Consider the following 24,092-nt stretch of genomic DNA (forward strand, 5'->3'; position numbering starts at 1 on the left):
CCCCCCCCCCCCCCCCCCCCCCCCCCCCCCCGCTTTTATTGCTTTGCTTTCGTTTTCAGCAGACAAATAGAATTTGAGTCAAATGATTGTGGGGGCACCTACCCAAATTTTAACTTACAAGTAATAATTGATTTTCAGCGGTAAAAGAATATTTTGAAGTAATTTTACTTTGGTACAGGCAAGTGTAGGAGACAAATTTTAATATTCTTGTAGTTATTTGGTTCTTACTAATTTATTCAGCATAGTTCGTGTGGTCACATAGCCTGTATCTATGTGGAATGTAAATTTATGTGATGAAAGGCTAGTTAGAGAAGATGGCAGTGTTTTCATTTCCCCCCCTCAGAAGATAGAATTTGTTTACTTTAAGGTTAAGCAGTGGTGAATCTTGTGTCAACAAAAGAGCAGAGAAAATGGGCACAAATAATGAGAAAGGGAGAACCCTCAAATTATTACAGTGTGAACTCTTCATTGATTGATTTGAATTCAGGATATGCCTTTGGGCTTTTTTTTTTTTTTAAGATTTTATTTATTTTTTGACAGAGAGCACAAGTAGGCAGAGCAGCCCACAGAGGGAGAGGGAGAAGCAAGCTTCTCGTTGAGCAGGGAGCCCCATATGGGGCTCAGTCCCAGTTCTCTGGGATCATGACCTGAGCTGAAAGGCAGACGCTTAACCAACTAAGCCACCCAGGCCCCCCTACCTTGGGAATTTTTAAAAGTAAGAACTATGTCCTAAAATGAGTTAGAGGACCTATTTGCTCCAGATTTAGGAAGTAATAGAGTTTTCAAGTGACTTAAGTCCCTCACAAATAATGTTTGTTTATTTGTTTTTTAATGAACTCGTTCTAATTAGGTCCAGAAGAAACTGGCTTATTTTGTCCTACAAAAAGCTTTTGAGAGAATTTTATTTATTTTTATTGTTATGTTAATCACCATATATTACATCATTAGTTTTTGATGTTGTGTTCCGTGATTCATTGTTTGTGCATAACACCCAGTGCTCCATGCAGAACGTGCCCCCTTGAATACCCTTTTGATGGCTGCATAATATTCCATTGTGTATATATACCACATCTTCTTTATCCATTCATCTGTCGATGGACGTCTTGGCTCTTTCCACAGTTAGGCTATTGTGGACATTGCTGCTATAAACATTGGGGTGCACGTACCCCTTCGGATCCCTACATTTGTATCTTTGTGGTAAATACCCAGTAGTGCAATTGCTGGATCGTATGGTAGCTCTATTTTCAACTCTTTGAGGAACCTCCATACTGTTTTCCAGAGGGGTTGCACCAGCTTGCATTCCCACCAACAGTGCAGGAGGGTTCCCCTTTCTCCACATCCCCGCCAACATCTGTCATTTCCTGACTTGTTAATTTTAGCCATTCTGACTGGTGTGAGGTGGTATCTCACTGAGGTTTTGATTTGGATTTCCCTGATGCCGAGCGATGTTGAGCACTTTTTCATGTGTCTGTTGGCCATTTGGATGTCTTCTTTGGAAAAATGTCTGTTCATGTCTTTTGCCCATTTCTTGATTGGATTATTTGTTCTTTGGGTGTTGAGTTTGATAAGTTCTTTATAGATTTTGGATACTAGGTCCCTTTATCTGATATGTCATTTGCAAATATTTTCTCCCATTCTTTCGGTTGTCTTTTGGTTTTGTGGACTGTTTCTTTTGCTGTGCAAAAGCTTTTTATCTTGATGAAATCCCAATAGTTCATTTTTGCCCTTGCTTCCCTTGCCTTTGGTGATGTTTCTAGGAAGAAGTTGCTGCGGCTGAGGTCGAAGAGGTTGCTACCTGTGTTCTCCTTTAGGATTTTGATGGACTCCTGTCTCACGTTTAGGTCTTTCAACCATTTTGAGTCTGTTTTTGTGTGTGGTGTAAGGAAATGGTCCAGTTTCATTCTTCTGCATGTGGCTGTCCAATTTTCCCAACACCATTTGTTGAAGAGACTGTCTTTTTTCCACTGGACATTCTTTCCTGCTTTGTCAAAGATAAGTTGACCATAGAGTGGAGGGTCCATTTCTGGGCTCTCGATTCTGTTCCATTGATCTATGTGTCTGTTTTTGTGCCAGTACCATACTGTCTTGATGATGACAGCTTTGTAATAGAGCCGGAAGTCCGGAATTGTGATGCCGCCAGCTTTGCTTTTCTTTTTCAATATTCCTCTGGCTATTTGGGGTCTCTTCTGGTTCTATACAAATTTTAGGATTATTTGTTCCATTTCTTTGAAAAAAGTGGATGGTATTTTAATGGGGATTGCATTGAATGTGTAGATTGCTCTAGGTAGCATTGACATCTTCACAATGTTGGTTCTCCCAATCCATGAGCATGGAACATTTTTCCATTTCTTTGTGTCTTCTTCAATTTCTTTCATGAGTATTTTATAGTTTTCTGAGTACAGATCCTTTGCCTCTTTGGTTAAATTTATTCCTAGGTATCTTATGGTTTTGGGTGCAATTGTAAATGGGATCGACTCCTTGATTTGCCTCTCTCCTGTCTTGTTGTTGGTGTATAGGAATGCCACTGATTTATGTGCATTGATTTTTATATCCTGCTACCTTACTGAATTCCTGTATGAGTTCTAGCAGTTTTGGGTTTTCCACATACAGTATCATATCATCTGCAAAGAGTGAGAGTTTGACTTCCTCTTTGCCGATTTGGATGCCTTTGATCTCTTTTTGTTGTCTGATTGCTGTGGCTAGGACTTCTAATACTGTGTTGAATAGCAGTGGTGAGAGTGGACATCCCTGCCGCGTTCCTGACCTTAGGGGAAAAGCTCTCAGCTTTTCCCCATTGAGAATGATATTCGCTGTAGGTTTTTCATAGATGGCTTTTATGATATTGAGGTATTACCCTCTATCCCTATACTCTGAAGAGTTTTGATCAAGAAAGGATGCTGTACTTTGTCAAATGCTTTTTCTGCATCTATTGAGAGGATCATATGATTCTTGTTCTTTCTTTTGTTAATGTATTGTATCACGTTGATTGATTTGCGGATGTTGAACCAAACTTGCAGCCCAGGGGTAAATCCCACTTGGTCGTGGTGAATAATCCTTTTAATGTACTGTTGGATCCTATTGGCTAGTATTTTGGTGAGAATTTTTGCATCCATGTTCATCAAGGATATTGGTCTGTAATTCTCCTTTTTGATGGGGTCTTTGTCTGGTTTTGGGATCAAGGTAATGCTGGCCTCATAAAATGAGTTTGGAAATTTTCCTTCCATTTCTATTTTTTGGAACAGTTTCAGGAGAATAGGTATTAATTCTTCTTTAAATGTCTGATAGAATTCCCCTGGGAAGCCATCTGGCCCCGGGCTTTTGTTTCTTGGGAGATTTTTGATGACTGCTTCAATTTCCTTAGTGGCTATAGGTCTGTTCAGGTTTTCTATTTCTTCCTGGTTCAATTTTGGTAGTTGATACATCTCTAGGAATGCACCCATTTCTTCCAGGTTATCTAATTTGCTGGCATGGAGTTGCTCATAATATGTTCTTATAATTGTATTTCTTTGGTGTTGGTTGTGATCTCTCCTCTTTCATTCATGATTTTGTTGATTTGGGTCATTTCTCTTTTCTTTTTGATAAGCCTGTCCAGGGGTTTATCAATCTTGTTAATTCTTTCAAAGAACCAGCTCCTAGTTTCGTTGATCTGTTCTACTGTTCTTTTGGTTTCTAGTTCATTGATTTCTGCTCTGATCTTTATGATTTCTCTTCTCCTGCTGGGTTTAGGCTTTATTTGCTGTTCTTTCTCCAGCTCCTTTAGGTGTAGGGTTAGGTTGTGTATTTGAGACCTTTCTTGTTTCTTGAGAAAGGCTTGTATTGCTATATACTTTCCTTTTGAGAGAATTTTATTAAGGAAACAATGTTTGACATTGAGATGCCTCTTAAAAGTTTTACTAAAAGAGATAATAAAACAGATAAGACTTGCCTGCTCCGGAGCCTCTCTAAAACTCTTCAGGTTCATTTAATGTTACTGGGTAGACAGCAGTATTGTGGCAGTATAAATAATACTGCTTATTTTTACAGATGATTCGGCTGTATACCAGTTGAAGAACTTTAAACTGAAAGGACTTTTTAAATAGCGTGTGCCCCTTCCCATCCGCATCCCACAAACTGGCACTGTGATTATGATAATGTCAGTAAAAAAGTGACCTGGGCTTCAAGAGCATCTTCCCAGCAGACCATGTGCCAGGTGTAAGAATAGTCAGGAGGACCACAGTTGGATTTATGTACAACTGAGATGTAATTTACTTCTGCTGATTTGATCCTCCTTTCTCTTAAAGACAGTTTTCAAAAAGGAGTTGGTTTTGTTACTGTTAGAATGGTCCACTATTTTTCACAATCTCTCTTCTCTGGCACCTAGATTTTGTATTCTAGGAAAACAGGAACAACAGTAAATGCAAGAATATTGTGAGTTGTGACAGATGGGGTTGACTTACCTTTGCCTTAAAACACTTAAAAAGTTGGAGTCTTGGGTCAAGGGCTCTGGGTTAAAGTCAAGAGTACTTTTAAAACTTCATGGCAGGGGCACCTGGGTGGCTCAGTTGGTTAAGCAACTGCCTTCAGCTCAGGTCATGATCCTGGAGTCCCGGGATCGAGTCCCACGTCAGGCTCCCTGCTCTGCGGGGAGTCTGCTTCTCCCTCTGACCCTCTTCCCTCTCGTGCTCTCTATCTCTCATTCTCTCTCTCTCAAATAAATAATAAAATAAAATCTTTAAAAAAAAAAAAAAACTTCATGGCAGGTGTGTCAATGTTGAGGGGATGAGAAGAGCGAAATACCGAGATGAAGAAAGTTGTGAGGAGAGGGTTACTGTTTCATGTATTCAAAATGGGCATAAACTGTTCCTGCTGCAACTTTAGAATTGTGATCATATATAGTCTGAATGCTTAAAATGCTTTATTATTTTTTTAAAGGCAGTCTTTTTTTTTAAGATTCTATTAGAGAGAGACAGACAGACAGACAGCATGGGGGGGCAGAAGGAGAAGCCGACTCCCTGCTGAGCAGGGAGCCGGACATGGGGCTCAATCCCAGGACCCTGAGATCATGACCTGAATTGACAGACACTTAACGGACTGAGCCACCCAGGCGCCCCATTAAAATGCTTTAAATTCAGCATGTATTAGGGGCGCCTGGGTGGCTCAGTTGGTTAGGCATCCAACTCAATTTCAGCTCAGGTCGTGATCTCAGGGTCGTGGGATCGAGCCCCGCATTGGGCTCTCTGCTCAGCGGGAAGCCTGCTTCTCCCTCTCCCACTCTCCCTGCTTGTGTTCCCTCTCTTGCTGTGTCTTTCTCTGTCAAATAAATAAGTAAAATCTTTAAAAAAAAAAAAAAGTTACATTTCAAAGTATGCTTCATGCAAATGAACATGGTTTTTACATCCTTTCTAATGACATTAATAATGTTTTCAAATGGAACAACCATTCTTATGTGTTACAAATGTGAAATATTGAATTAATAACAACTACTTATAATCCATTCAGGAATTTTAAAAAATATAGTGCTAATTCTACAAATTCTCCTTTGCCACTCATGCGTGCTCTCTCTCTTTCTCAAATAAGTAAATAAATAACATCTTAAAAAAATTAGCAGGTATTAGAGTACATTTCTTTTATAAGCAAAGAATGTTTTCCCTTGGCACATATGAAATATCTAGGATCTATGCAATAATAAAATTTATTTTTTTGAGAGAGCCACAGCATGTGCTGGGGGAGGGGCAGAGGGAGAAGGAGAAAGAGAATTCCAAGCAGGCTCTACTACGTTCAGTATGGAGCTGGACGTGGGGCTCTGTCTGACCCCGGAGATGGTGACCTGAGCTGAAATCAAGAGTGAGATGCTCAACCGACTGAACCACCCAGGCGTCCTGCAAGAATAAGATTTTTATATATATTTATCCTGCCCCTTGCATTTATATATTAAAAAAATATTTTATATATTAAAAAAAAAACACTAGCACTTGTTGAGTGACTAAGTATTTGTTCAAAACATTGTTATTAAACTGTTTCACTTTGACCAGCACAGTAAATCACTTTATGAGATGAGCTTTACTGGAAGCTTGATGCAATTTGTCTAAACTTTCAGATCAAATTTACATACAAAGATAATGCAGGAAAAGGAAAAGATTATTGTTCATCAGAGAGTCAGTGGAATTAGTAAACTTTTCTTCTAAAAAAGAATGACTGAATCTGGTTTTGTTTTTTTTTTTTGCCGTTTAAAAAAATTTTTTTTAATTTTATAATGTTAGTCACCATACATTACATCATTAGTTTTTGATGTAGTGTTCCATGATTCATTGTTTGCGTATAACACCCAGTGCTCCATTCAGTACGTGTCCTCTTCAATACCCATCACCAGGCTAACCCATCCCCTAACCCCTGCTGAATCTGGTTCTTAATAGATTATAGAAAAGCAAAATTATCTCTTAAATATAGGTGCTCTTTGATGATAGGATTAAATAAGTGATTTGTAACCATCATAATATTACAGTCTTATATGAATTGTACTTTCCCAGAATGATCTTTGGTCCTTTTTCTAGACCCTGGCAAGTAACCTGGTTGTTTGTTGCGGGGGGGGGGGGGTGTGGATTTACTTGTTCAGAATTAGATATAAAGGGCAAGGCCATCTTTATTTTCCTTCTCTCCTCTGTTTATTATAGTATCAGTAATCCCCAAGGTAGTTTGAAGCTCACATTGCTTCCTCAGAGCATATATGCCTGCTTCAGTAATTTTCTTTCCTTTTTTTTCATTGGGTTCTGTTTTTTGTTTTTTAAAAGTCATCATGCCAGGAGACAGACAACCAACACCTAGCCCAGAGGGGACTGTTGAGATTACTCTTGGAATAAACCCAAGATAAAATCTTTATGTTCTTTCAGACAAAGCATGGATTAAATGGCTTATCTTATTCATATGACTTCAGTTTCTTTCAACCTAATCCAGAAACTGATGGAAAGTTTTTTTCTGGTGCCTCTCTAGTCCTAGCTTTTGCTCAGCTATGAAAAAAAAAAAAAAAAGTCCAGTCACCCCTATGTAACATAGAATTAGACATGGTTCCTGAACATTGTTTGCCACTTAAGTTTGATGGACACATACACTCAAAGGAGGAGCAGTAATGCAGGTTTATGTATCTATAAATCCAGTCATGGTTGACAAAGTAATTTAGTAGTGTTGTTTTAGACTCAAAACCATCAGTTAATATTTGTGAGAGAGTGCTCGTGTGTGTGTGTGTGTGTGTGTGTGTGTGTGTGTGTGTGTGAGAGAGAGAGAGAGAGAGAGAGAGAGCGAGCACACACAGGAGAGAGAAGGGGGGGTGGGGATGGGAATAAGCATGGTCATAAAACATCACACTACAGTGTAACACCCTCCCTATAGTGATATATTTTAATTGAAAGACTATTCATGCTTTCTAAATTAATGTACCCACTCAAAAGTAAAAATTAAATCTCTCTTAGAAAAAACTGTTGAGATTGTTTTAGTGAATAGAATTGCTTGTGGAAGGAATAGATCATATAGTTTGGTCCATTTGAAAGAACTTGTCAGTTTATTATCACTGGAACGGAACCAGTATATGTCTAGGCTTGTTCTTTGAGATGCTTCTTTCTTGCTTTCCTTCCTTCCTTCCTTCCATCCTTCCTTCCTTCCTTTTTTTTTTAAGCAGTGCCTTTTTAGCCAGTCTTACTAAATCATTCATGGTTGCTACGTCCACAGTGGGCTTCATGGGGTCTCATGTGATTGTTCATGAAAGGTACAGTGTTTTCAAGTCTTAAGAGCATTGGGGATTTCTGATACCTTATTGCATGGTGAATGGTAGTGGTTCACAGGCAAAAGTTAGAAAGTTGGTGAATAACCGAGATAAGACATAAGTACTATCAAACAATGGTAAGTTTTTTACATTTGTTTTTCATCCAGGTACTTGTTTTTAAGTCAGTTTAAACCTATCTCAGGTAGATCCCCTTCCTCTTAACTTTTACACCAAGAAAACTAGTTGACATCATCATAAATAATATCTACTGAAGACATTTCTGTATATAATGCACAAACATAAATAGTATTTTTTTTTAAATAACTGTTGGGGCGCCTGGGTGGCTCAGTCTTTAAGTGTCTGCCTTCGCCTGACATCATGATCCTGGGGTCCTGGGATTGAGCCCCGCATTGGGCTTCCTGCTCAGCGGGAAGCCTGCTTCTCCCTCTCCCACTCCCCCTGCTTGTGTTCCCTCTCTCACTGTGTCTCTCGCTGTCAAATAAATAAAATCTTAAAAAATAAATAAATAAAAAATAGGAGCTGTTACATGTGGCTCTACAAAAGCCTTGCAAATACATTAAAATGTACACATACAGGTGATGTTAGGAAAATAATAGTAATAAAATAAATGAAACCAACACTTTTAGTACTCCCCTCATATTCATTTGTACATTTAGATGAAGTAAGTTTAAACAATTATATATGTGGAGAAGGCTACTCATTGTCCATATTTTTATTTATTTAAACCATATCTTAAGAACTAAATCCTAGGTTCTATAATGAAAAGAGACTTTGTTTTAGTAGAGATCTAAACAGAATTTCCAGACTATTTTAAGTAGTTCAGTTAATACAAATTATGAGCTTTTATAAATTTTACACATTTTAGAAAAATAAATTATCTTAAAGACACTAAAGCAAATTACTTTAGGTAAAATGAAAGTGACTGGAAAAGAACAATAAACTATTTGTATTGATCTTTAAAAGTTCAGAATACTTCTTGTGAGGTTTTATAAGTTTCAGTAATGATATTTAGGGTTCTTTTCATTTTTAGTTTTGCTTTAGTTCGTGAAAGACAAGGAAATAATAATTTGCCTATAATAAAGCAGTTTACCTAAAGGTAAACTTCTTAAAAATCAGGAATATTAGCTCTTGTTTAATAAGTGAATTGGGGTACCACTCCATCTTCCAAGCTTCCAGCATTCTTCTTCTGTGTTTATCCCTGGAGTATTTCTTGATGTCCTATATCAAGGAGACACATGCCTTTCCTTACCCCAACCCAAGCATGCCTGAAGTACCCCCCCGCCACTAGTCATGATCTCCTGTTACTCTCACATCTCATACTTTGCTCTGGGAAATTCACATCCCCAAATTGCACTCAGGAAACCACTCCTTGGGTGAAAAGCATCTGATGGGGTTGGTGGTGGTGATGGAATTTTCTTATAATAGTTTTTTTTTAAGATTTATTTTTTGACAGCGAGAGAGGGAACACAAGTGGGGGGGGGCAGTGGGAGAGGGAGAAGCAGGCTTCCCGCAGAGCAGGGAGCCCGATGTGGGGCTAGATCCCAGGACCCTGGGATCATGACCTGAGCTAAAGGCAGACACTTCACGACTGAGCCACCCAGGCGTCCCAGGATTTCTGTGTCTTAAAAAGTGTCATTGTTCTGTGAAGATATCTGGAATGTTACAGATGTGAACAAACATATATTTCTAATATATCGGAGAAAGAGAATTCATAAAATACTCCATACTTTTCGGTAAGCGTATGTTTCTGAATTTTGTCAGAAATTCATACATTTCAGATGCCGTGAAATGACAAAATCACATTCATTTCACAAATACTACTTGTACATCTGTGTTAGTCCAGAATTATGCTGAGGTCCTGGGAGACACAGAGATGAATAAATCCCAGATCCCACCAAATGGGAAACAAGCCTGCGGAAAGCAAATGAAAACACCAAGGGCTGTCTTTCGGAGTTGAAGGTGGGTAGAGAGTGAAGGATAAGAAGACTTCCAGAAAAGGTCTGCCAGTGTTTGTGACACCCCTGTTTCGACATGACCACTCTTTCTAGATCCTTCAATATGAGTAGAAAGTATGGTCTTTCCACAGTAAATTTTTGTTGGATGATAACTGTAGGTGACCTATAGATCCTTTATCATTTAAAATAATCTTGTCCTTTATCAATCTCTTTCCTTCTTTCCTTGAAGAATTTATTTGGAGAGCTATAGATAGAGATTTCTGTAATTAGCATAACATTAATTGTGGTAGCCTTCATGTGTGGCTTTAAAAAAGGGTTTGGCCTTAAAAAAGGGTTCCAAGGAAATGTGAGTGATTCTTTGCTACATATTGGAACGTATCACATTTTAAAAGCTATTCAAAACCTTTCCATTATTTGAAAATATTTGGGGGAGAAATGGGAGGGTGTTTAATTTTAGAATTTAACAAAGTTGTCTGCAATTTACATAATACTATTATACTGTTAAGCGTGCCCTGTTCCATCTTATAGCTCATTGTTCCTCCTTTCATATTAACAATCTATAGCTTTCCTTTTTTTTTTTTTTTTTTTAAGATTTTATTTATTTATTTGACAGAGAGAGAGCACACAAGCAGAGGGAGAGGGAGAAGCAGGCTCCCTGATGAGCAGGGAGCCGAATACGGGACTCGATCCCGGGACCCTGGGATCATGACCTGAGCCAAAGGCAGACGCTTAACAACTGAGGCATCCCAATCTATGGCTTCCTTTTTAAAAATATTTGTCCTCTAAGTATGCCTGCTGAATCTGTCTGGGGATCATAAAAATTCTTCTAAAATACCGGGTGTGGAAGTAGACATTTAGATAGTTGCCCAACGGGCATGATGCTTCTGAAGAAGTAATATTCCTAGCACCTTTATACCTGTCCCAGCCTAAGTAGGCACACCCAAGTAGTATGAGCATGTTCTTGTAATAGCCTCGCTGTTGAGGTAATTTACTATGTATTCACAGAATAAAATTAATTTTGTGTCAAAACCTTGCTCAGGCAGGCCTTTTGGTTTCCTTCTCTAATCTATCTCTTGGAAATGCTGATTGTGGCATCTTCATGATAAATGTCTGCATTTATTTATATTACGTCTATTGTCTTGTTTCTTCCTCACAGCAATCGTGTGAGGTTTTGTGTATTTCATATGTGGCTTCTCAGTATTTAAGTATGACTGATCTTAAAAAAGCAAACCCAAACAGTGCACTCCTTTCAAGGACTTTGTAGGTTAGTTTGGGAAGAAAGAGTGAATTAGCTAACAAACACTGGACCAGACCTTAACAGTAGTCCCAGGTTTCCACAGGAACACCTTGTAGTCAGTCTGTGATGGAAGGCTGACTGCAAATCCGCGAGCAGCTAGGTGCCCTGAGTGTTAGTTGGGGCAAGCCCAGAGCAGTGAGGAAGAAGCTGGGAACAGAGGCCCATAGGTGTGTGTTTGGGAGAAGGAATGACATTTAGTGGAAGACTAATAGAAAGTAAAGATAAATGTGGCAGAAGACATTTGACTGTACTTTGAGTAAAAATTTTTATCCCTGTTTTAAAAAAAATCTCAGCCTAATTATGTTTTTATTTATGAATAGGTAATGTATTTCGTGATTCAGAATTTAAAGGATAAAAATATGTAGATAGAAAATCTTCCCACTGCTCCCCGACCCCACCACCTAATTCTCCCTCTGGAAGCAACTGATGTGACAGGCTTCTTCTCGGCCGCGTTCCTAGTGGTGTTTCATGCGTCGTTAGTAACTCCACGTACATGTTCTCCAAATACATAGTATTTCTCTGTAAGGGGCGTGTACCACAGTTTTCTTAGCCAGTTACCCCTAGAAGGGCATTTAGATTGTTCCCAATATCTTAACTGTTTGCAAACTAGGCTGAAGTGAATAACTTTGTACACATATCGGTGTGTATGTGTAGAAGTTGGTGCTAGAAGTCACACTGCTGTGTCAGAGTACGGGAAATTAGAATTTGGGGGCTGTTGCCTGGTGTCTTCAGACGTTGTCACCCATTACCTCCCCCAACCGGGGCAGTGGGGTGCCTGTTCCCTCATATCTATCTTATGGACACAGTATTGTCCGTTTTTTGTTTTGCTAGTCAGGTGAAAAATAGTTTCTAAGAGTAGTCCTAATATTTTTAAGGAGGAAACAGTGCAAAGCAATTTCCCTTTTGTCCCCAGTATGTTTATTTCCAGTAGTCTGTTACTTAAGACCTTGACTTCTAATTTGGACAAACTACAGTGTTTGAGAAGTCTCTGAAGCTGAAATCTGGATATTTATTTTCATGTTCTGAGTTCTGAGCCTTGAAAGCATACCAGCAGATGTGTATTGGTTAAGATTGGTAATATTATCCCTTTATCACCATGAGGAAGTAGTCCCAAAGAAAGTTGAATCTACTGCAGAATTAAAGAGCCAGTCCTCAGCAGGTCCAGAGCTAGAATCCAAGATCTTCTGGCTTCCTTCCTCAGCATGCTGCCTTTGTGCCCTGCAGTTCCTTGTTAGTGATAACTAAGGCATTTTGAGAACAGCCTTGTTACAAAAGTGCTGCTCTGTTGAAACTTGAGAGACTTAAGACACAGGGTTGCGAGGGGCTCCTGGTTTCAGCGGTGAGGTAGAGTTTTTCCGTCCAGCTCTCTTTGGCTTATTAAAACAAACTGTGTCACGCTTAGAAGACATTCACGAACATATTTTATTTTGGTATCAGGGCATTTCCTTAGGATTACACAGTGTCATTCCAAGAGGAGTGAGAAATCAGACCGAGGCTAGCGTGGCTGCGTTTTCTGGTCTGATGCACCTCAAGTACTAAGAGGTGCTTAAATCTGAATACCAAAGCGCTCCTTTGCACAAACAGGCAAAACGTTGTTCTTAAGGACAACCGGAGTTACATCCCCTCCTTAAAATGCCAAAATGTTTGTCTCTTGCTTGGAGGTTGAGGTGTTTGGAAAGGTAGTTTTAACACTGTTATAAACCCAGGCTCAGTCACTCCAGAGCATTGTGTGACTTTGGACATGTAACTTAATTTCTCTAGAATTCAGTCTCATTTTAAAAAAATGGGATAATACCTACCATAGAGGTTGACAGGAGAGTTGGAACGTTATACAGAATTCCCTCAGATTTATTTTGTTGTTGCCAAAGTATAATTGACATACAATATTATATTAGTTTCAGTTACACAACATAGTGATTCAACCTTTATATACATTATGGAGTGATCACCACAATAAATCTAGCTACCATCTGTCACTATACAAAGTTGTTACCTGTTATTAACTATATTCCCTATGCTGTACATTTCATCCTGTGTCTTATTTTATAACTGGAAGTCTGTAGCTCTTAATCCCTTTCCCTTAGCCACCCCCCCATCCCCCTTCCCTCTGGCAACCAAATTGCTCTTTGTATCTATGAGTCTATTTCTGTTTTGTTTTGTTTTTTAGATTCCATATACAGGTAGAATCATACATTATTTGTCTTCCTGTGACTTCTTTCACTTTGCGTAATACCCTCTAGGTCCATCCATGTTGTGGCACATGGCAAGATTATGTTTTTCTGTGGCGGAGTAATACTCCATTGCATATATATACCACATCTTTATCCATTCATCCATCCATGAATACTTAGGCTGTTTCCCTATCTTGGCTATTGCAAATAATGCTGCAGTAAACGGAGGGGTGCTCCTGTCTTTTCTAATTAGTGTTTTTGTTTTCTTTGGATAAATACCCAGAAGTGGAATTGCTGCATTGTATGCTATTTCTATTTTTAATTTTTTTGAGGAACCGCCACACTGTTTTAATAGCAGCCACACCATTTTGCATTCCCACCAACAGTGCACGAAAGTTCCCTTTTCTCCACATCTTCACCAACACTTGTTATTTCTTGTGTTTTTGGTACTAGCCATTCCGATAGGTGTGAGGTGGTAGGGAGCGTCTTTTCATGTGTCAGCCATCTGTATGTCTTCTTTGGAAAAATGTCTATTCAGGTTCTCTGCCCATCTTTTAATTGGGTTGTTTTCTGGATAGTAGTTGTGAGTTCTTTGTGTATTTTGGGTATTAACCCCTTGTTGGCCGTGTCATTTGCAAATATCCTCTTCTCCCATTCAGTAGGTTGCCTTTTCATTTTGTTGATAGTTTCCCTTACTGTGCAAAAGCTTTTTAGTTTGAGGTGGTCTCATTTATTTATCTTTACTTTTGTTCTTGCCTGAGCAGACAGATCCAAAAAAATATTGCTTGCACCGATGTCCAAGAGATTACTGCCTATGGTTTTTTTTGTTGTTTTTTTCAGGAGTTTTATGGTTTCCGGTCTCTAATCCATTTCGAGTTTATTTTTGTGTATGATGTAAGAAGGTGATGCAGTTACATTCTTTTGCATGTAGCTGTCCAGTTTTCCCAGCACCATTTATTTAAGAGACTTTTTCCCATTGTATAGTCTTGCTTCCTTTGTTGAAGATTAATTGACTGTACAAGCATGGTTTTATATTTCTGGATTCTATTTTGGTCTCTTGATCTATGTGTCTGTTTTTGTGCCAGTACCATATTGTTTTGCTTACTATAGCTTTGTAGTATAGTTTGAGATCAGGGAGTGTGATACCTTCAGCTTTGTTCTTTCTCAAGGTTGCTTTGGTTATTTAGGGTCTATTTTGATTCTATACAAATTCTAGTACTATTTGTTCTCCTTCTGTGAAAAATGCCATTGGTGTTTTGATAGAGACAGCACTAAATCTGTAGATTGTTTTGGGTAGTATGGACATTTTAACAATATTCTAGTCTGTGAGCATGATACATCTTTTTATATACTTGTGTTGTCTTCAGTTTCCTTTATCGGTGTCTTACAGTTTTCAGAGTACTGGTCCTTTACTTCTGTGGTTAAATTTATTCCTAGGTGTTTTATTTAGGTTTGTTTTTGGATGTGATTGTAAATGGGATTGTTTTCTTAATTTCTCTTTCTGATAGTTATTAGTATATAGAAATGCAACAGATTTATGTATATTAATTTTATATCCTGAACCTTTATTGAATACATTTATTCTAATAGTTTTTTGGGTGAAGTCTTTAGAGTTTTCTATGTATAGTATGTCATCTGCAAATAAGGACAGTTTTATTTTTTTTCCAATTTGGATGCCTTTTACTTCTTGTCTGATTGCTATGGCTAGGACTTCCAATACTATGTTGAATAAAAGTGGCAAGAGTGGGCATCCTCATCTTGTTCCTGATCTTAGAGGAAAAGCTTTCAGCTTTTCACAGTTGAATGTAATGTTAGCTGTGGTATTTCATTTTTAAGTTTCTGTAATGAGGGCTGTATCTACAGTCGATGGGGACATTTAGTGTAGTCTCTCCACCCCCGCCTGCTGAGCTAATGGTGTTGCATCTTACAATAGATGGCATCAAATAGAGGAAATAATAGTATGTAAAGAGGTTAATGCCATGTCAGGTACAATATGTATTCAGTAAGTAGCTGCTATCATTTTATTTTTAATTGAATAGAATTATGGTTCCTATGTTAAGGCCATACCCTAGTAGGGAAATGAGGTCAGTCTACACACAGGACACCAGATTTGTGAGGTAGCCACAAGTGGGCAGGAGGGAAGAGCAGCTCCTAGGAACCTAGCTGTTGAATATGAGAGAGGGCAGTGGGATTTGTGGTTTTCAGTGCTAAAGTCACTGTCTACACCATGGAAGCGGGAGCTGGACGAGGAAGGACATGCAAAGTAGAACTTCCTGATTCATGCAGCTAGCACAGGTTTTCCTTCTTGTTGCTTTTTTGTCATTTCTTATTCTTTGTGGAGGTCTTACCTGAAGATCTTGAGCCTTAACGAGGCTGTGCTTTAGAGAGGCTGTTTACTTCCTCTTGGGCTGCAGGGTTTGTTCCAAAGATGCCTGGCTTCTTTGAGGCAGGAGTGGCACAACTCAGCTGGAGACCCTATGGCCAAAGTGGATTTTAAGGGATTAGGCCATAATGGTTTGTTGAACTTCCCCTCCCTTTTTGGAAGGTCTCCTTCCAGTGGCAGACTTGAAGGTGCCAGACTGTATTTTATTAAACAAGGGAGCCTGTCCTTACAGATCTTTCTCTGCAGACACATTTGAAATACCTATACTCTAGTTTAAGAGTCTCTAATTTGGGTCGGAAGACGAGTAGAGATCTGAATCTCAGGTAGATGGAACATAAAATGGGCTCATTTTATACAAGCTATCTTGGAACTTCCCTTCTGTTAAATATAGTTTTAAAAATATATCTTGGTACTCACAGAGGTATAGGTAAAGGGTAAAGGGGCATTTAACTTACTCTTTTTTTCCTTTTTTTTTTTTTTTTTAAGATTTTATTTGACAGAGAGTGATACCGAGAGAGGAAACACAAGCAGAGTGGGTGGGAGAGGGAGAAGCAGGCTTCCCGTGGAGCAAGGAGCCCGATATGGGGCTCGATCCCAGAACGCTGGGACCATGACCTGAGCTGAAGGCAGACGCTTAACGACTGAGCCACCCAGGCGCCCCAACTCTAACTTACTCTTAAAGAGTTCAGTGTAGATGGGTGGGGGAGAAAAATAAAAAACAAATGTGGTAGAATGCCGACATTTGGGGAATCTGGGTGAAGGGTTTGTGGGAATTTTTTTCTATTTTCGTAATTTTTCTGTAAGTATAAAATTATTTCTAAAGAAAAAGTTGAAAATATCTTGAGTATCTTTCCATGGAAGCCCATACATTTACATTATTATTTTAATTTTCTGTAACATACTGCTGTGTGGATGTACTGTGAAGGTCTTTAGCCAGACTCCTATTTTGGGGCATTTGATTATTTCCGGTTATTTGCCATTATAAACAGTGCTGTGTGGAGGTCTTTAAATATGATAATATCCTCATGTATTTGGAATGGAATCCCTGCACTCTTTTGAAATATTCCCACTCTCATAGTGGACCTAATAGGAAAATTCACAGTAAATTAACAAATTAATGCTTGAACCTAAGACCTTATTTACAATTTTAAATGGGTTAAATGTTGACTAGTTAGCAATATTTATCTTACCCAGATATTAATATGAGCTATAGAAAAATTTCTTCGGTTCTGCTTCATGTCTGTAACAAAGCTTTAGAAAAAAAGAATCTTTTAGTGACATGAAGCATCTTGGCTAAGTGTTGACTCCTTGAATAATTACGAAGATTGGAAAGTCTTTTAGCATCCTAAAGTCGTAGCTTTCTCATCTCATTCTGTTGGAAGCGGTGGGCAAATCTTTTTCTCTCTCATTCCAACATGCTTCACTATTTCATTGATTCCCAAACACATTAATTGGATTCCCATTCTCATTCCAGGAACAGACGGGGGATGAGGGGACGGTTTGACCAGAGTCGGTAGTAATATGCTATATGCTCTATTGTATTGATTCACCTTCAATTTATAATTGTTACTTTTCCTGATGATGCATGTGAAAAATTGAAACCATAGAGGAGTATTACATTTTACCCTCAGGTCAAAACAGCATTCAGTTCTGTTTCTGACATTTGTACTAAAGTGTTTGGTTATTAGTGTTTGGTCCAGTTTTTAGGCATCTCTTAGTGGTTTTGAAAAACAAAAAGCAGGTAAGGAAATGTAGTTAGTGACATGCAGAATGCCTAAAGGCAGATCTGATAGGATGCAGATAAAAGTGATACCCTTGATTCTTTGGTTATACCTTCTAACTTCCTCAAAAATATGAAACTGCAAAAATTCCAGCAGAATTGTTTCCATGAAATTTACATGTTTTAAAACCAGACCCAGGCAGGTTAAATTACATTTGAACATTGACATGTCCGTTCGATTTGATCCCACGACAGTGTGAATGTTGTGTGCTCTTTTCTTTCCTTTTCCTTCATCCTTAAACAAATGGTGGGTTAATGAATCCTAGATCAGGAATTGGCAACCAATACTGTATTAAATTACACTCAGATTAGAAATGAGAGCCAGGAAAAGAACCCTTTCATGTCCTGTCCGGCTGTGAGGCAGGTATTGGACCCAAGGGACTGGGAAGACCAGTGCTTTAGGTCTGGTCCACAGGAGGGGTGTGTGTTGTACAGAACTTGCCCAGGGCACTTGGCTCTGAATTGACACAGAGCAAAAAGTTGCTTTTCCAGTGAAAATCATGAGGTTATGGGATTTGTTTCATGTCTCTAGTTAAGGAAAAATGGTGTTTTGTTTCGTTTTTTTTAACTTCTCCATTTTCTTTGCACTTAAAAATATAAAGACTGTAAAATGGCATTTCCTAGACACTGTGGTGGTTATACTAGCGGCAACAGCCATCATTTGTTAAGCTGGGAATCAGGAAGAAGTATAAATAGTAGATCTTTCATCCAAGACATGAGGAAATCTGTGTATGTTTGTGTGTACACATGCATGTATATACATGTGCATATATACTTTGAAAATGCTGACTTGAAGGAGGGGTAGAGACATTAGAGTGAATGTCATTACTTTAAAAGACAGTCTTTGGCCGGCTAGATTATTACCCCCAAAATCTAATCTGTCCTTTATTCGATGTTAGCCTCTTTACTGTGGGCTCACTGAGGTGTCCAGATGATTTCCATTCCTGTGTTCATTTTCCTCGGCTGGCTGGATAGATGTTGCTATGAAGCCGCAAGCTGTGACCCCGGTTTTCTCTCTTTCTGCCTCCACTTTCGTTATGTTTGTTATTCCCCTAGATTCACTGATTTACTGATTTTCTTTAAGATACGCATTTTCCTTTGGAAACTTTGACCTGACGGTCCGAATTGTCCTCCTGTTGTCTCCAGCAGAACCCTTTCCCCACCCATTAAGTCAGGTTGATCTCTGGTCTTGTTTTCTCCAGAATGTGAAGCTCCTACTACTTAACCAGTAAAAGGTGGCCCCGAGGTGATTGCTCTTGCAAGAGGGTTGCTGTGTGAATCCCAGCATCCCCTAATAACCATCGCTCCAGTTGTTTGCTTGTGTTAAGCTTTTCCTTCTTGTTTTTCACTTTCAGCAGACCTACTCCAATGAAGTTCATTGTGTTGAAGAGATTCTGAAGGTGAGTTCATTTACTGTCTCTCCATTTGAAGAAATACTGAAGGAGGTAGATGGATATCCATTTACTTTGACTTTAAAGAACGGTTGCCATTCCAAACCCCTTCAAACCATTCCCCTCTTCACACCTTCCAGTGCAAAATAAACCAGAACAGTAATAGAAGGACTCTTAAGAGCCTGAGCTCTCTGACAGATTCTATTAATTAAAACAAAGTCTACAAGCTGCAAGGCATTTGGACCAGAGTTTCAAGACCTCTCTCAGGTTTTTCTGATTGTTGTTCATAAAGACCCATGAGAGTTGTTCACTTCTCAGAAAGTCCTCTGTATTTAAGGGGTTAAACAGTGCTTGATTTATACTCTTAGTGTTTTGTAGGTGACACCTGATATGTATGGCCTCATCTTCAGTGAGGCCATGAATTTTTAAAGGAATAAAAAAAAAAGTAGAAAGTAAATGGACATCTATAAACCTACCTTGAAGGGTTATTTTTCACTCTAGTTGCTTGAGATGGTGCCATGAACATTTGTGCTGCTTCTGCAGATACATTGAACCCATTATCTGTGGGTTCAAGGTTTTTTTGCACAAGGACAACAAATCCCTCCTAGAATTCAGCTCCAGGAAAAAATGAATAAATTCTCATGAACCAGCATGCTTTCTTTTTATCAGAGAAGAATTATATAAGCTGTTTAATTTCCCATTTTGGCTTTAATTTCCAGGAAATCTAGAGCTAAATTTAATGCCCGAGTACTGTAATTGTGATAACTAAGGGTTTTGCTTCTCATTCCTTTTCTTTGACTTTTAACTTTTCCTCCGTGTGGGATTTAATGATATTCTTGCTTTATCTTTTACTATAAGTTTTCTGATTTTTTTTTTTGAAGTAGAGATCTATATGACACATGTACCTATTCATTCCTATCTTCACTGCTCACTTTTCCTCAAAATACATGCTTACCCAATTTTTTCCTTTAATTTTTCATTGTAAAGGTGGTACTGAAACCAGTAATTTTTTTAAGATTTATTTATTTTAGAGGGAGAGACAGAGCGAGCGATCAGGAGGGAGTACGGGTGGGCAGAGGGAGAGGGAGAGAGTGTCGACTCCGCCCAGAGCCCAACACAGGGCTTGATCTCACGACCCTGGGATCATTACCTGAGCCGAAACTAAGAGCCTCGGACACTCAACCGACTGTCACCCAGGCACCCCTGAAACCAGTAATTATATAGGTTACCTTCTCACTTGCAAAATTTTTGGCAAAGGTAGTGTCTAGCCAGATGTTTGGAAAGTAGTCCCATCATTTTTGTTTTCTTTGTCCCCTGCTTTTGTGGTTAGGATCTTCTGAGAAAGAAATATCTCTAAGGACACATGCTTTTTACTGCTAGAATTGAGCAATTTTTGTGAACCAGCTAGGAAGACTAATAATAAACAGGTTATCTTGATCAAGCTTTCATTTCATCCTCTCCTTCTGGCATTTCTGAAATCCTTTGGTGTGATGAGTCATAAAAACAACAAATGACTTAGTTATAAAATACGGGCTTAGCATTTTCTCTGAAAGCGTATGTGATTTGTTTTATAGTTATTTCAAAAGTAAATGCAGCGATATAGATTAGTTTGTCTTCTGTATATGTCAAATGCTACTCTTAGGTTTTGATGTGGGTTAATATATTACTTGTGGAATCCCTTAATTAGGACGATGGTATTAGAACACCAGACAAGCAATTTTAATTTAAAAAAACTCCCTCCCCTCTAAGCCAACATCACTTTCACAGGTCCGTCCTTACCTGGAAGTACATGAAAGTGAATGGTTAATGCAAGTAACCGGATGAGTATTTTCATTTGGAAATCATATAGAAAGCAAACAGAAGGATGTCCTGGACTGGGGAGGGGCAAGGCTTTTGCATAGCAGAGACTTAGAGTCTGTGCCCCTTCATTTCTCCTCTGGAGCTTCGGCTATGTCATGTGTACTGCCCTGGGCCTCGGTTTCCTCGTTGGTAAAATGAAGGCCCTGGGCTAATAGATGATCTCTAGGGTATGATCTAGCTCCCATTCTCTGGTGCTGATCCAGATACTTTCCTCTGCCTCATGGTTCCTGTTCTTCCTTTGTACCAGCAATTTATGAAGATTGCCAGGAATCCTAACACACATCTTTCTGATGGGCAATAGAAGCAATAAATTGTTCCCTAACAGAAAAAATTAATCATAGAAGATACTGTTTGGTTCTCTGGTGGAAATATTAAGAGTGGAAGTGTTTTTAATGAAGGGGAGGTAGTGGCCTATAATTCCTGCAGGCTGATGGGGTAAGGAGATAGCAGATAGATACTACCAGAAACTAGGAATTGGCTGTGCACGAGATCCAGACAGGGCACCGTGCCCGCATGTCCTCAGTGGGTGAATGGAAACAGCTCACGTTCTCTCCTTACAGTGGGATGGCCTGGACAGCCTCCTGGGGAGGTCAGTGCAGTACTCGTGGACATGACCTCAGTGTAGCCTCCCAGTGGGGATGCTGTGACAGTGAGCGGCAGCACTAGTATTTGCTCATTCATTTATGCAACAAATACCCACTAAACCTCAGATACTTTTCTAGGCACTGGGGATTCCACATGAGTAGGACTGAGTTCTTGCTCTAAAGGGGACTACAGGAGGAAGATAATTATACAATAGAAATGTCAGATATTGTTAAGTACTATGAGTCCTACAGCAGGCAAATGAAGAGGACTAGACAGAGGAAAGAATGCAGAAAACCTTGAGGTGGGAACAGGTTGGTGTATTAGAAGAGCACCAAGAGCTAGGCAGTGTGTCTAGAGCAGCATGAGCAAGGTGGAGAGCGAGGAGCAGCGTCAGCCCTGGCGCCTAGAAGCCAACAAGCCGACAAGCCAAGACTAGGCAGGTGTGATAAGTCATTGTTTAGGTAGGCAGTGAATTCATGGCCTTGAGTGCAATTCTGGGCAGCCTCTTCACCTTATGGCCCTAGTTCTCCTAAGGCCTGACTCCCTCCAGTAAGCTAGGCATTTAGGGAAGTATATAAATTCTTTCAGACTGTTGGGAAACAACCTAGGGCTTGAAAGAGTTTATGCACTTTCCAACTGCCTAATTTAATAGCCGGGGCAGCCTTAGGCATTGTGAGTACAATGGACATTTTCTGGGAATAACTGGTGACTAAAAGTCATAGATACCATTGGGATTCTAAAGAAATTCTTGGAAAACAGAAGAGGGGGGATACTTTCAAACACCTCAATTAATGCATTTTTACATTGTAGCGGTATAGTGGTCGCATTCCTTAAAGGACAGTAAAATAAGTAAAACAGCAGGGAGCTCTCTTTGGTGCAGTATCGAAATTCCGAAAAACTGGACTTAAAGTTGTGATGCTTTTAACTTAAGTACTTTCTATGACCATGTATCTAAACACTACATAAATTACCCTCATTTCCCTCAGAAAAATAAGTGGTCTTAGTTCACCTCTCACTGAGAACAGCCGTTCAGAGGGCTCAGGCACCCCAGGCTGCCCAGGGCTGGTAAGGATCAGAGTTCAGAGTCCAGCCTGGGACTCTAGCTCCAGAGTGGTTACTTTTTCCATCATATTTGAGGGCAGAATTCTTCCTTTGTGCTGCACAAAGCAGAGGGTTAGTCAGTGAACAGGGGCATGTCTTCACCTTTAGCAAAAATTACTCAAGAAAGCCAGAATCAGGGACTTTGCTCATCATTGTGCCTGGTCATTTCTGTCCATCCTGGGGTGATAGCAACCCAGAGAGTGGCTGTGGGGAAAGGCAAGGGGGAAGGAGCAGAGGTTGGGGATGGAAACACCTGCTAGAGATCCATCTCCAGTTGTTCAAGGGTCGCATAGCGTTTCTGTGGTAATGGAGAGGTGGTCTGCGCTCGAAAAAGAGTGCAGTGTTATATAATACACTGCGTTGTACAAGTGAAGTAATTCGGTGCAGTCTGGGGTCGCCCGCTTGCTGGTAGGAAGTTGCTAGTCCATCTTTAAGCCAGTTTCCCAGGCAAGTCTGACACACGTGGTAATGGACGTCTTGCTCTTAGACTGGAGAAGCAAAGGGGCCCACACTGTGTGTTCTCAGCCATCAGCCTGATCGAGTCATTCTGGGCCTCAGTTTTCTCATCTGTAAGAATGAAGGTGTTGAGGGGCGCCTGGGTGGCTCAGATGGTTGAGCGTCTGCCTTTGGCTCAGGTCATGATCTCCGGGTTCTGGGATCGAGCCCCACATCAGGCTCCTTGCTCAGCGGGGAGTCTGCTTCTCCCTCTGCCTGCCGCTCCCCCTGCTTGTATTCCCTCTCTCTCTTTTTCTTGCTCTCTGACAAATAAATAAAATCTGAAAAAAAATGGAGGGGTTGATATGAATGATCTCCAATGCCATTTTAGCTCTTTACCCAAGTGTGTGTGTGTGTGTGTGCGCGCGTGTGCGCACACACATGCACGCATGTATTTGTGATTAGACACGTTTAATCTGACCTGTTTTCCACCAGTTTTTTAGCAAAGCAGACTATAAGTCATGAATGTGCTTAGAAAAAAAAGAATTCACGTCGAGATAAATATGTTAATTTCTAAGATAGAGAAATCTTGCCTCCATGAAAATAGTGAATAGAAGTGAAACTTGTAGGGCGCCTGGGTGGCTCAGTTGGTTAAGCGACTGCCTTCAGCTCAGGTCATGATCCTGGAGTCCCAGGATCGAGTCCCGCATTGGGCTCCCTGCTCAGCAGGGAGTCTGTTTCTCCCTCTGACCCTCCCCCCCTCATGTGCTCTCTCTCTCTCTCTCATTCTCTCTCTCAAGTAAATAAATAAAATCTTAAAAAAAAAAAAGTGAAACTTGTATTACTGGAAAGGGAAGGTAATTTTTTAAGGCCCTTCCCTCCCCCCAAAAAAGTTCCTTTGTACTAATAGTGTGTATCAGGGGAGGGTCAAATCCATTAAAACTCTCCCAAGTGGAACAAGTGACCTGAATTACTTGTTTGCTTAAGTCAAACAGGAAAGTTCTTCTTCCTTTGAACTTAAATAATTCCAGGAAATGCAATAAAGAAGCTGAGGGAGAAAGCAGGCATTGAGTCGCGACTGTGTGGTCACAGTTACATAAGCTCTGTTAATATGCTTTATGATCTCCAGTGTGAAGACCGCTCATGTTCTGCATTCTTGTTTTTCCTCTCTGAACTGAATGCTGTTTTGTGAGTGGGAGATCTTCAGCGTTTGAACACAGCCCTTTAAGTAGGCGTCTTTTAAAAAGTAAAATAAATAACTTCTAAGATTTCACTTTTTATTTACCACCAATCCACTTTACGTTTAAGATTGAAAAGTTAACTTACGTAGCAATAAATGTGCTATTTATAATTTACTTTTTCTTCCCTTTCCATGTCTCTT

The 24,092-nt window shown here is 39.6% G+C and overlaps 1 protein-coding gene across 6 annotated transcripts in view; it reads left to right on the top strand.

Moving 5' to 3' along the window:
- The window catches only part of AFF1 (ALF transcription elongation factor 1), a 202,702-nt gene that overhangs the window by 130,224 nt on the left and 48,386 nt on the right, over positions 1-24,092 (top strand). For 5 of the 6 annotated variants that reach the window (XM_025887178.2, XM_073891900.1, XM_025887181.2 and 2 more), the window contains one exon: positions 18,695-18,739. In XM_025887178.2, coding sequence (XP_025742963.1) covers positions 18,695-18,739 — 45 coding nt within the window. The remainder of the gene's footprint in view (positions 1-18,694; positions 18,740-24,092) is intronic. The other variant, XM_025887179.2, reaches the window with a different exon arrangement.

The sequence above is a fragment of the Callorhinus ursinus genome, unplaced genomic scaffold, assembly GCF_003265705.2.
Source record: "Callorhinus ursinus isolate GAN/ISIS: 27379988/994484 unplaced genomic scaffold, GSC_fseal_2.0 scaffold4, whole genome shotgun sequence".
In the NCBI taxonomy this organism is placed as follows: domain Eukaryota; kingdom Metazoa; phylum Chordata; class Mammalia; order Carnivora; family Otariidae; genus Callorhinus; species Callorhinus ursinus.